At 43.5% G+C, this 12,830-nt stretch overlaps 1 protein-coding gene and 1 long non-coding RNA gene across 4 annotated transcripts; one reads left to right on the top strand and one right to left on the bottom strand.

Annotated features, from left to right (window-relative positions):
* Positions 1-1,561: 1,561 nt before the first annotated feature.
* Positions 1,562-6,527, bottom strand: LOC128086350 (uncharacterized). Of its 3 annotated transcripts, none has more exons than XR_008209339.1 (3): positions 6,428-6,527; positions 5,281-5,355; positions 1,562-5,176 (listed from the first exon to the last, which is right to left on the bottom strand). It is a non-coding gene; the product is annotated as an uncharacterized LOC128086350 (long non-coding RNA). The 3 variants fall into 3 exon arrangements; XR_008209338.1 differs by lacking the exon at positions 6,428-6,527 and adding an exon at positions 5,464-5,985; XR_008209340.1 differs by lacking the exon at positions 6,428-6,527 and adding an exon at positions 6,019-6,262 and having other exon boundaries at positions 3,958-5,176.
* Positions 6,285-10,689, top strand: GSC (goosecoid homeobox). Its single transcript, XM_052694905.1, has 3 exons — positions 6,285-6,709; positions 6,813-7,072; positions 7,362-10,689. Exons 1-3 carry the CDS (start codon positions 6,382-6,384, stop codon positions 7,512-7,514), a joined length of 741 nt encoding a protein of 246 aa, XP_052550865.1. The 5' UTR covers positions 6,285-6,381; the 3' UTR covers positions 7,515-10,689.
* Positions 10,690-12,830: the final 2,141 nt, after the last annotated feature.

Genomic DNA, 12,830 nt, shown 5'->3' with positions numbered 1-12,830 from the left:
ATTTCTTCTTTTTTAAAAATTGTGAATCTTCCTGATCAGTATCTGGCACACCTCACTCACTCCAGAAATAAAGCAGTCAAGGCTTCTATTAAGTTTCAGTTACATGGTGTTTGGCAATGATAATGTAACTTTTAGCTGGAAGATCCCTCTCTCTCTCTTTCAGTTCGCATTTAAAATCAGTGGCACTTAGCAAACAGGCTTCCCTCAGTGTAGAATTGGGTGGTAATTCCAGTCCCACTGGAGTAAAGCAACTAGATTATGCTGGAGTGATACACATAAACTCTAAAAATCCCCAAAATAACCTGTATGTTTCATGAATATGTTAAAGAAAACAATGCAATAGCTGCCTTTTCTGTGGCTCCCTTATTTATTTTTAATGCTGATTTTGTTTCTCTAGCTCCCTAGAAAATCCTTTTGAGGCTCTTTGCATTACAAATAAATGGCTATTTTGGGTGTAATCTCCCAGGGCCTTTCTGGAGAGGGGAGAGGTTCGGGTGGCATTAACTATGTCTGGTGGCATTAAGAAGAGATTTAGCCAAGGAAATAATACTTGAGTAGAATGATAATCGCTGACCACACACAATTTCTGTTGACTTGATTTGTAGTTGTGTGTGCTCAGGATCTCTTGTGGTTTAAAATCCAGTGTGCTACATGATGATCCAAGAACTTAGTTCAATCACTGGAAAAAGGCAGTTCACCAACAAAGGTCTTAGTTTGGTTTATGTTTGTCACTCAAGAAAGCATTATTTTGGCTTACTCTGTGTGTGTGTGGTTATCATTATTATTCTTTTTAAATTGCTGTATTTATACTAGTAAAAACCTAGCATAGGAAGAGATCCAAATAGATACTGTGTTTAACACAATTTAGGCAATGTATGTAGGGATTAGATGCACATACCTATACACAGCTATATGTGACTGTATGTACAGGGAATTAGAATTATTCTTACAAAGACAAACCAAAGTACTGAAATGTTAGAGTGAAGTCACCTTCTCTTGGAAGCTTGTGAGAACATTGTTATGGTATGGTTCAGTTTTCAGGGAAAAATTTGGTTGTTGTCTGTCCTACGATAGGGAGTCACTTCTAAATTGTGAGTCATTCAAGAGACTGCTACATCAGCCTCTGCATCACAACTTTTGGCATGATTGTTGTTCTTAATGTTGATGTCATCTCACTTTACTGATACTAAGCAGAACTGATCACAGCATCTTTGAGTTTATGACCAGACTGTATCTAGTGGAAGGCAAATGACCATGGAACAGGGAACCCTCTCGTTGGCTCCTGTGAGTGCAATCAAGGACCAGAATTTTTTTCTCACTGTCCACTCTGAAATATACTTTATTTTGAAAGAGTCTTCCTTGCAATGACCTGCACAGTTTAGATGTCTCATAATTCCTGTTCTTTATCAGCAATGATACAAGCCTTAGTTTGCTAAGCATGATATGTGTTGGAATACATGAGAAACCTGCGCAAAAAAAAAGAAAGAAGGAAAGAAGGAAGGGAAGAAAGAAAGGAAGAAAGAAAGGAAGAAAGAAGGAAGGGAAGAAGGAAAGAAAGAAGGAAGGGAAGAAAGGAAGAAAGAAAGAAAGGAAGAAAGACTCTATCTTTCACTTTTGTTCACATTCATGAACTTATTTAAGAGATTATACTTTCTTCATTAGAAAACCTCACATCAGACTGAAACCATAACATATTAAGCTTCTAAAACATCCAAACCACCTACAACAGAATGTGTCTATGTTGACTCATTACATTTATGGAAAAAAAAAAAAAAATCATCACTGTACACTAACAAAAGGGGCAGTGTATCTTGAGAAGTGAGTGTATGACAAACTGACATATACAATAAATACGGATCTTACTACAGTAACAGATTGAAATTATATAGCTCATTTGAACCTTTTTCCAACTTCAGCTTAGCCTCAGCTAAAGCACACAGGAAATAAACACATTGAGCTGTCTGGCACCAAGCAACTCTCCAGGTCCTGTTCTGTCTCGCACTGAGCTAGGCTTATCCATCCAATCAACATTAGGAGGTTTATTTATGTGAGACAGATATATTAGCAATAAATGGATTTATTCAGTAGCTTGCTGGATTTATATACATTCACAAAATCATTTCAGTTTAAGGAGACTTAAAACTGAGTGACCTACTATTTGTGCGCTCTGTGTGATGAAGCCCTTATGGTTCTACACTGCTCTTCACCAGAAAGGGAAAATAAATAAATAAACAACTAAAAGGGAAAGTGGGAGAACAGAAAAAAAAAACCAACCCAACCCGAATTGAAGTCAGTGAGATATTTACTAGAGTAATACCTGCAAAAGACTTGGGAACTGGTGAAATGTCAGTGGACGCACAGCTGGCTGAACGGCAAAACCATGGATTGTGGCATGCCGATATACTTCGTGTGCAACGTTCCACACACACAAGCCCGTTTTAATTTTTACAAGCCAAGAATAAGTGGAAGAACTCAGAGAAATACATTCAGGAGGGATGTCTGGCTTTCCTTTCTCCTACCTAGACGTGCTTGCAAGTCAGGTCTGAACTGTATTGAAGTGTTTTCATTGATTCGTGTCTGTTTCTTAGAAAACAAGACAGAAAGTTCGCGCTAACGCTATGGATTGTCCATTTCAATCAGAGAGTGAGTGGCACGTTCTCACCTCATTTGCAATTTTTAATTCCAATTGGACATTGCTTTTGAAACGTCCCTTCTCCTTTTCCCGTTCTGCTGCCACTTGAAAGTTGAAATGTAGCAAGAACGTAATGGTAGGTGCCAGCATGCTGAATTACAGGGTGACTGCTTTAGCTGATCCCAAAAAGCAAGTGTCTTTTTATACCGCATAAAAGCCTGAAATGTTTACATATCAAAAGGCTATAGGCCAATTTCTGTCAAAATTATACATGAAGCTAAGCAGTACAAGCAATTTATTTAAACACTAGTCATTGTAGAAAAATTCAAAACCATATGCTCTTTTAGCAGTTTTTCACAAATGCATTTGACCCATGACTTGGCAAGACATGCATGCTTCATAATTTACTCTAAATTTCAAATTCCCCTGACATTTAAATAAAAGATCTTCATTAATAGAGTTTATATGAATGAAAACTTTAGAAGCCGATATTGTTAGAGGGAAACTTTAAGCGGGGAAAGGGGAGATGCGTTTTGAAAACGCTACCTCGTTTTCAAAATGACTGACTTTCCTAATCAGTTGAAGATAAGTTTATTCTGGGAACAAATTACCGTAATTTCTCATTGTACCGTTGGTTTTTTGTTGTTGTTGTTGTTTTCCCCCTTTTCCCCCGAAGTAATGATGCAAAAGCTGGAGAGTGATGGCATTCGCACGGGAAGGATGTGCTGCAAAGCTCCGAGGGGCTCTCGGCGCTGGAGCAGACCCTTTGATCCGCCTCAGCTTCCCCCGCAGCCGGGGTCCGGTGGGCGAATAGCGGCCGAAGCCCCTCTGTAGCCCCCGCCGGGAGGCCCCGACTGCGGCGTTGCGGCCCCGCGGGGCGACCGCGGAAGCTGCGCGGTGCTGCTCTGCCGCGGAACCCCCGCGCCCCGCAGGCGGCGCGTTTTGCATCCCCGGAATTATTCCTTAATACCTCAAAATAAAACTACCGGCCGATTTCTCAACGAGCGCATTTCCATAGACTTGAGTACGGTGATTGCTTTGTATGAAATCGTGTTTGGGTAATAATATTGAAAATCAGTGCAGTGTTTACTGTATTTCCCACCTAACAGCTTGTTCCGCCCGGTGCCGTACTCCTCTTTAGGTCTTTCTTTCAGCCCATGCTGTGACTCTCCCTCAGTAACAAACAATTGCTTAGCAACACTATGCAGCACAATTTGCTTGCGTTTCATTTGTTATTACAATTTCATCCCGACATTGTGTGAGCGCTGACTGTTCGGTTAATACAATTTTACGTCTGCTAAGTTAGTGAGGAGTGGGTGCGAGATGAGAAACTGCGGAGCAGCCTTTGCGAAGTGGATATCGACACCGAGTTCGAGCTGCAAGGCTTCGGAGATTAAAACAAAACCAAACGAGAAGTTCCCCGACGGGAGTGACAAGGACTTGGAGAAAATAAAACAATCATCATAATAAAAAATCATTTCTAAATTGGCAACGAAGGTGAGCGTTGCAGTCTCGGCGACATCTCCGCGCTGCCCTCCATTCCTCCCTCCCTCCGTCCCGCAGAGGCCCTCAGGGCACCTGCGGAGGCTCGAGGCTGTGCCCTCATGGCCCGGCCCGGCGTATCCCTGGGCTCGGGGCCACCCGGAGCCCCCGCACCGCTGAGAGCTGAGGAGGCAGCAGGGAGGTGCGGTCGCGCGTGGCTGCGGAGCCTCTGGGACGTGAGTGAGCATCGCGAGGGGGGAATTAAGTAACACGCGGGGCAGGGCCGGAGCCAGGGAACGACTGACCCCCCCAAAACCCAGTATCAAAGCACACAAACACACATCAAAAAAATCCAACCAGAACAGCAAATCAAAAACCACCCCAGAACGTATACAAAGTAAGAAGAAGAAAAGGAAAAGAAGAAAAAATAAAAGGAGAAAAAGAAAAAAACTGACTACCCATCAAATTCTTTCCTTTTACATCAAATTTGTAAGATTCGCACAAAGGTCAGCTCTAAATACCAAAGGCGCAAGGAAATTGATAGGTAAATAAATGAAGGAAAAGAAACGATGGTAACTATTAGTCACATCGCTATGTATCAAGGTGAGAAAAGAGTCCTGGGGTCCTTTTTTCTTAACGTTCCTACGCATCTTTTGATAGGCATAGGTCTTCGGTTTGGGTCAATATCAGACACAGTAACAAAATCTGGAATTTCGAGGAAAGGAAGGACAAAGTGCGAGTGAGCGCTAACGAGGATGGTCTTTGTTGAGGAAAAATAATGTGTTCCTCGTAAACGGATATTAATAGCTTGTTTTCATTCCTTGCCTACAATTTCCTACCTTCTGTCATGGAGGGTTGATGGGGTAAATAGTCTAATCTGATTGAGTTCACCTCCTGTGGATTCCCAGTGACAGTCGTGACAGACGAAGTATTCTGCAAATCACAAGAGCAGCTACCAGGAGAGCCGAGTGTCTCAGCTGAGAATTTTACGGACTTTTGAACTGCTCCATTTCAAATTCTCGGAACATGAAATAGGCGAAGTTTCTCCGTATCGCCGCAGCTCTATACGTTTCGTTTTCGAAGTTAGAAAAGAAATTATTTTTGCTTAGAAAGTGAAAAGAAAAAAAGCACCAGAACGGAGATGAGAAGCAAATCGGAGCACCTACCAGCTCGGCGATGTGAGATGGCAGCGGTCATTGACATTCCCACATTCTGGCTCGTTAAAAAACAGAAAACGATACCTGTGTGGATGAGAACACACAACATAAAATAAAATCTAAATTTTACAGTGTCTGAATGTTTCCTCTCCAGGTGATGTAGGAACAGAGGGAGAAAAATAGATCGCATACTCAGCAGAAGATATTGCACAGCGCATAGAATGCAAATGACAGCAGCGCACTCCTCAGTGCCCCACCGGTTCCCTGAGTAAAGTTCGCCTCGTGGTACAGAAACACTTCGAGGGGGAAAAGTTGCGTGGTTATACCGATTTTTTTTTTTTTTTTTTTTTTTTTACGTGTTTCTCGATCAATTCGAAGTATAAATAATGAATCTGATCTTCAGACGGAGGAAATTGCACCCACTAATGCGAACTAACACGAGTAAAGTAGTGCATAATAGACAAGGCGAAGACCTGCTAACCACTTCTGCACAATGGCATTAATGAGATTAACCCGGGCAATTAGCCGGCGCAGCAGAGATCAAACCTAAATCTGGGGCCTTTCAAAAAAGCCCACTAATGGAAAGGATTACGTTAATTTCATTAATTCTCAATCCACAGACCCAGGCTCCTTTCACTCCTTTGTGCAACCCCCCCATCCTTTCCCGACTGAAACGCGGGGGGTGGAGGGGGGGTGGGGGAGTGGGTGAAAAATCAAATCTGGTTTTGTTTGTCATCTGCATATTACCAGGAACTAAATCCAGGATGACGTCGCCTGGGTATAAAAAAGGGAAGAGGTTCGGATGGATTATACTCCGTGCAGCCCTCCGGGCTGAGATCAGTAAACAGGCGCGAGTCGAGGGGGGAAAGTTCCAGGGGTGGATCCTGCGCACACACACACGCACACACGCATGCACATACGCTCTGCCCGACTGCTGCCCTCGGAAAAGGCTTCGCTCTTTTCTCTCCGATCCCTTTCCAAAATTTCTCCCGAAAGTTTCGATTTCGCGTCTCTCCCGCTTCCCCCCTCCCCTCCACCACCACCACCACTGCCGCCGCAGCCTCCGGCAGCACCTCCCTCCCCCGGCCGGTCCCCGGCCCGCGTTGGGGCATGCCTGCGAGCATGTTCAGCATCGACAACATCCTGGCGGCCAGACCTCGCTGCAAGGACTCGGTGCTGCTGCCCCCGAGCGCCGCGCCCGTCGTCTTCCCCAGCCTGCACGGGGACTCCCTCTACGGCGCTGCCTCCGACTACGGAGGATTTTACTCCCGGGCTGTGGCTCCCGGCTCGGCGCTGCCGGCGGTCGGCGGCTCCCGTTTGGGCTACAACAACTACTACTACGGGCAGCTGCATGTGCCCGCATCTCCCGTGGCCCCGTCGTGTTGCGGGGCCGTGCCGCCGCTGGGGGCCCAGCAGTGCTCCTGCGTTCCCCCAGCAGGTAAGGGAGCGCTCGGGGGGGACGGGGGAGAGCGGACTCGCTTCGTTGGGGAGCGGCGGTCTCACGCACGAAGCCTCCCGTCGTCTCGTCTGTCTGTTCGTAGGTTACGAGGGCGCTGGGTCGGTGCTGATGTCCCCTGTTCCCCATCAGATGTTGCCCTACATGAACGTAGGCACTTTGTCCCGGACGGAGCTGCAGTTACTCAACCAGCTGCACTGCCGGCGGAAAAGACGGCACCGGACTATCTTCACTGACGAGCAGCTCGAAGCGCTGGAAAACCTCTTCCAGGAAACGAAATACCCGGACGTGGGCACCAGGGAACAGCTAGCGAGGAGGGTGCATTTAAGAGAGGAAAAAGTGGAGGTATTCCGATCCCCTCTTTCCCTTCTCTTCCTTTCCACTTTAAACGCGGAGATGCCTGATTTCGGCTCCGCCGGCCGCGGAGAGAGAACAGGTTCGGGGCTGGGGAACGTCTCCGTTCCTGCGAGCGGGCAGAGAACGCGGAGGCGGCCGCACCGCGGAAGTTCCTGGCACAGCCCCGAACACGGGGGCGGCCGCGGGTCCGTGCGGTTCCAGGCGGGCAGGGCCCAGGGCTCCGGAGGGCCGGGGAAGGGCCTTTTCCTTTCTCTAACTTTGTTGCCTCGCTTAACAGGTTTGGTTCAAAAACCGCCGGGCGAAATGGAGGAGGCAAAAGCGGTCGTCTTCTGAGGAATCGGAAAATGCACAAAAATGGAATAAAGCATCTAAAACGTCTCCGGAGAAGAGGCAAGAAGACGGGAAAAGCGATTTGGACTCCGACAGCTGATGCCGCGCAGGGGGATGCTCCCCGTGGACTGTAGGATACGCTCCAGAGGATGCTACTATCTTGCACAAGCTCTGCCTTGTCGGAGGGGAAAACTATCTGTATATAATGTACAATACCCCTAGTCGATTTCGTGTAAATAAAATGTGTTGCGGAGGTGTTGCACAGGCAGCCGGTGCCGGGTCCGTGCCGCGGGCGAGGGCTGCCGGGCCGCAGGTGGCCGCGAGCGGGATGGGCACGGCCGGAAACGAGCGGAGGGGGACGGGGCCGAACCTGGGCGAGGGGCGGCGGTGGAGCGGTTGCCTGCGCGTTCCCCGAGGTGAGGCGCGGAGGCCGCAGTCATAACGATCCGGTAATTTATTAGGGCCGCGGCAAAATGCCTTTTTATTATTATTATTATTATTATTATTATTATTATTTTCTCCCATGCCATTTATTGCTCCCTCACCACCTTTGTACTCCCTGGTCGTAAACCTGGAATACTTGCAGGCAGCGCAAATCCAGCATCCCGTTTGTTCTTTTGCTGTGTTTCCTTGCACTTTTCACTCTCTTTTCTGCTTTCTGGAGCTTTGTCCCGCTGAGTTTCCACAAGTTTGCCTTTGACAGAAAAGCTATCTCACTATATCCGCATCTGAAAGCTCTCCTAATAAATTTCAGCCGCTATCAGCTGCGTTAAGCTTGAAGCGCAGCCCTGGTATGTTGCTCTCGGGGATGCTTGCTAAGAAGCTGCAAATTGATGTTTGGCCTCTAACAGCACCTTCGCTGTTAGGAAAGCAGCTCTCCTTTCGCTCTTCCTTCGAGGAGGCCCTCTTAGCAAAAGCATCTATTCTCCCTGTAAAATCCGTATTCTTTTTTCCTTAGGCCTTTTTTTCTCGTCTCTCCCAAAATCTCAAGGCAGAGCTACTTCTCTGAGATGGCAATTTCCTCAAATTGTTTTGCTGAGAAGGGCCTTCCCTCTCCTCTGTGAGAGTTCTATAAACTGAACGCTAATGACTTGAAGGTATGAAGTCAATGAGGAAACCTCCATACTGTGTGTTTCAATCAGCAGTTAAGGTTAATTACCATAATTTTTCTTAATTACCTTAAATGCCTGTGCTCACCTGTATACAGCAGCTTGTCTGGGTTAGACAAGACATATAGGAATGCTCCAAACATTGTTTCCAGTGATGCTAGAAGTAGTTTACAACTGTGTTTCTTGTCCTCATGCTTTTCCTCACATTCAGGATACATTCAGTTTTTATGGGCAGTGTAGCATAGTGCGTACCGTAGGTGTCAGTGGGACAGGGAGGATCCTGGTAGCTGTCTGCTCAGGTGACATTTCCTAACATTTTGTGTGCTTCTTCGTAGATGTGGTATTTCTCTCCAAGCAAACTCACCCTGTACCAGGTAGAAGGAATAGCTGCTGTGGAAGAAATTAACTGAGGTTTTGTATGAGTTAGTCCTTTAGGGGGCTTATCGTTTCATAGCTACTGCTCTCTCAGAGAGAAGAGTTGTAGTCTCTTTTTTTTTTTTTTTTTTCCTTCAGGGAAAGGAAGGTGAATAGCAAAGTTCTTAGTTTCTTCTTCTTTGACACATACCATGGTTTGGCACTTCGGAACTACTGCATTTTGGAGATGCTGCCCTGCTGCTATAGATACGTATCTGGACTTCATTCACTGCAATCCAGCAGAAAATTAGATTTCAAATTATTGAAAATTATTTTTCAAAAGAATATTTTCTCTCTCCTTTTTTTTTTTTTTTCTCCCAAGTTGTATTCAAGAAGTCTCACTGAGTGGATATTTAATCCATCATCTTCTTTGTATTTAGTCATTGTTACCTTTTTAAACCTGTTTTCAATTTGCCAAATAAAAAGGTAGGTCTAAGGATAATATTGTCAAGGGTGTTGCAAATATGGATATATTTTCTTTATTTCTCATGTATAATTAGCCTCACTGCTATACTGGGGACTTGGTAGAGTTTTGTTTGGATTTTATGTGTGTGAGTGTAGTGGAATGGTAATTTTGGAAGTTGAATTTTGGAATTGAGGATTTCAGCCTGTTCACTTCAATATGAGTGTTAAACTGAATGGTGCTATAAGAGATGGGATCGGAATACATTTCTGATAACCAGCACCAGTTAACTTAATATTATAGTTCACAGCTTCAGAGATTTTCAGACTTCTACAGTGGGAGCAAAGTGCTCAAGTACTGTGGAAGCTCCAGGTCACAGAACATGTCCTTATATACAACATTTGTTCTGTGAAATCATGTCATTTTTCATAAGAATCCAAAAACCGTGTTCCAAAACAAACTTTCTATGCACAGGATTGTGATGAAATCACCAGTGATCGCTTCTTAAATCATGTTGTGCCCTATCCTGAGTTAGTATCTGCATTTTCTCTAAAGTCTTGATCACCAGAGCTTGGTCCTGCAGTCAGTGGTATGTGTTCTTAATCCTATATGGAAATGAAGGTCTTTTAGAGATAAAAATGTTTTGTTCAAAGTTATATTTTAGTATTTTATGTCTAATTGAAAAGCAGTTTTAATCTGGATCTAAAAATGGCATCTATACCATTAGTTGATAGAAGTATCTATCTTATTGTTTTTCTCAGTAGTGTGTGGCAGAAACCCAGTGGCTTTGCTTTCCCTTTTGGATGCTATGAAATTAGGTCCCATTGGGTCTGGAATAGACCAACAACTGAAAGGCAGTGAGAAGGCAGCATTGGAAGTATCAAGAATGTAGAAAAAGAAATGGTGGAAGGTGTGAAGAAGGCAGTAGTAAAATCTCTCTTTAAATTGCTGTGTTTCATTGACATTATCAGATGGATTATTATTATTATTATTTAATTTCTAGATTAGGAGAATTCCTATGTGCCAAAATGCAAATCCTACAAAAACAGTTTCCTTATTTTCTCTGTTAGTGCATTAAGGGAAAAGCAACGTGAGGGATTTGAATACCCACTACGTTCTAACAGGTTCAGCTCCAACAAAAGCACTTTGAAAGGTTTCATTGTGGTGCTGTATGTTAATTCTTGTAGAAGGAGACCAAAACAGATTTAGTTTATTTTATTTTTTTTCCTCTATCTCCACCATAATTTACAGCCAGAAAAACTCATTTGGTGCTGCTGTTTTTTTTTTTTTTTTTTTTTTTTTTTTTTTTTTTTTTTTTTTTTTTGTTTTGTTTTGTTTTGTTTTGTTTTGTTTTAAATATATATATACACGTGCTCTATGGTTTGTGATATTGACATACTACCAAGGTTTTAGAACTTTGGTTCAATTTCTTGCTGTAATTGGTTTGTGTGCCATTCTGTGAAATGTTGGACTTTCCTTCCTAAACTTGTTTGTAGAATGAATAATATTCCTTTCAGATCTCACAGGAGAGATAGGGTGGAGGGTGGACTGGAAGAAGAAACATAAGCTACTTACAGAGGCTCACTGTTGTAGTGAAGAATTATTCCAGATAATGTTATGCATTATAGGAGTAACAACTGAATAATTATACAATAGGACCATACACCACACACATCTTCCTGACAGTAAGTGGTTTAGGATTATGAAATTCTTTTGTGTGGGACATTTGAAGCTAGGAAGAGCAGACTTGTAAAGGTGGAGCACAGATGCATTCTGCCACGCAGTCTGCTTGAGCAGTCTGATACATATCTCCCTTTGTGCCATCTGTATCTAGATGACCCTAACTCATGTTTTTATTTAATATCCTGTTTATTGTATTTATTCCTGTCATCTTGTAGTAAGTAATACTGGAGAGCAGAGTCAGATTATTTTGGCTGACAAAGTGATTTATTATCAGTTGAAAATCTATACTTTTTTCCCCCCTCAGTTTTACAAATACTTTGGTGAGCTGGTTTTGAGCTTTACCATAATGGGACTCTGGGAATATAAACCACGCAAACTCCTTCTTACATGGCTCGTGAAGCAAACAGTTGGATTAGTAGAAGTTATAAAAAAAAAAAAAAAAAAAGGCAATGTTGAGTTCATAATTTTTGTGCTCCATCTGCATTTATTGGTTCTCTGGGGTTATACACTGTGGAGCATAAAGGAACAAAAACCCAAAGAGTTCTTGTTTTGTGTTCTACTCCCTTAGGGTTTCATTCCACTTATACTTTATGTTTTCCTACTTCAGAGACCTGGTGAGTCTTGACTAAATCTAGACAGAGCAGTTCAGTTGAATTGTTTCTCTGGGGTTACGGTTACCCTGATTTGATACACAGAGTCTGTTATACAAAGGTAATAACTGTAGCTGCAATATTTTACCTTGTAAGCAATTAATACAAAGTTAAAGGGCCAATTGCTTAAACTCTGATAGCTTCAAATGTAGAGCCCTGTGTCGCTACAGTACTCTGCTTTGTGCTGAAACTCTCCAGAGAGAGAGAGAATTGAAAGGTAAAATAAAGTAATAATTAAAAAAAAAGAAGAAGAAAAAGAAAATGTTAAACCACAGCCAACCAACCAACCATCTTTTTTTCTTTTTTTTTGGGTAGGAGGAGTGGGTTAAGGGGGGGTTGTGGGGGAGAGGTAGGGAGGGGTGGAGATAAAATCAATGTTTGCAGAGAAGCACAGACTATATCCCTCAAGGACATAAAGCAAATCTGAGCTATAATGGTATGGAATATGGCACAACTGAATGCAACATGGACCTACAGCACGAGAAAGGCCAGGAGACATTGTATAGCTTAAAAGTGCCTGTGTAATAGAATGCTGAAAGTCACCCTTGTCTTCTACATGATGTCTGAATACTGGTATTTGCATTTCATTTCCACTCCTTGTTGAGCATGCTTTCTAATTTGGGAGATTTGCAGCTTTGCCTAATTAGTATACCTCAAAACATACTTAATGTATGTGCCAACCTGGAAATTCTAATTGCCTCTTCCCATTACATCCATGCGAAGGAACATTCCCTTTAATTCTGAACTGAGCAGTGAATCTCCACCAGATTCTACATGTGTTTATTTATACAGGTACAGTGGCTACAGTAAATCTTCATGGTTTTCAGTCTTTGAGGGGATTTAGTCAGCAGTTGCTATCCAGTGACTGCAGAGTGCTCTGTTAACACCGTGTGTTGTGTTTTGACCTCGACTGCAGCTTGGCAAGAGTATATATGGATTCCCCTCTCCTCACTCTCCTCACTAGACCATCTTCTTGAGCACAGCATCAAGCAGCAGGGCTTTGGCTGCTCTTTCTGTGCAATGCAGGTGGACTTGTGGACATGGCAGACTTAATACATTGTTTTCTACAGGAAAAAATAAATATCAAGAGAATTCAGAGCCACATTATGACCATGTAATATCACAATGACCATGTGTTATCACAGACCATTGATCCT

The sequence above is a fragment of the Tympanuchus pallidicinctus genome, unplaced genomic scaffold (assembly GCF_026119805.1).
Source record: "Tympanuchus pallidicinctus isolate F22 unplaced genomic scaffold, pur_lepc_1.0 scaffold3, whole genome shotgun sequence".
Lineage (NCBI taxonomy): Eukaryota > Metazoa > Chordata > Aves > Galliformes > Phasianidae > Tympanuchus > Tympanuchus pallidicinctus.
Note: the sequence above shows the minus strand (reverse complement) of the source record. Positions and strands in the feature narration are given on the sequence as shown.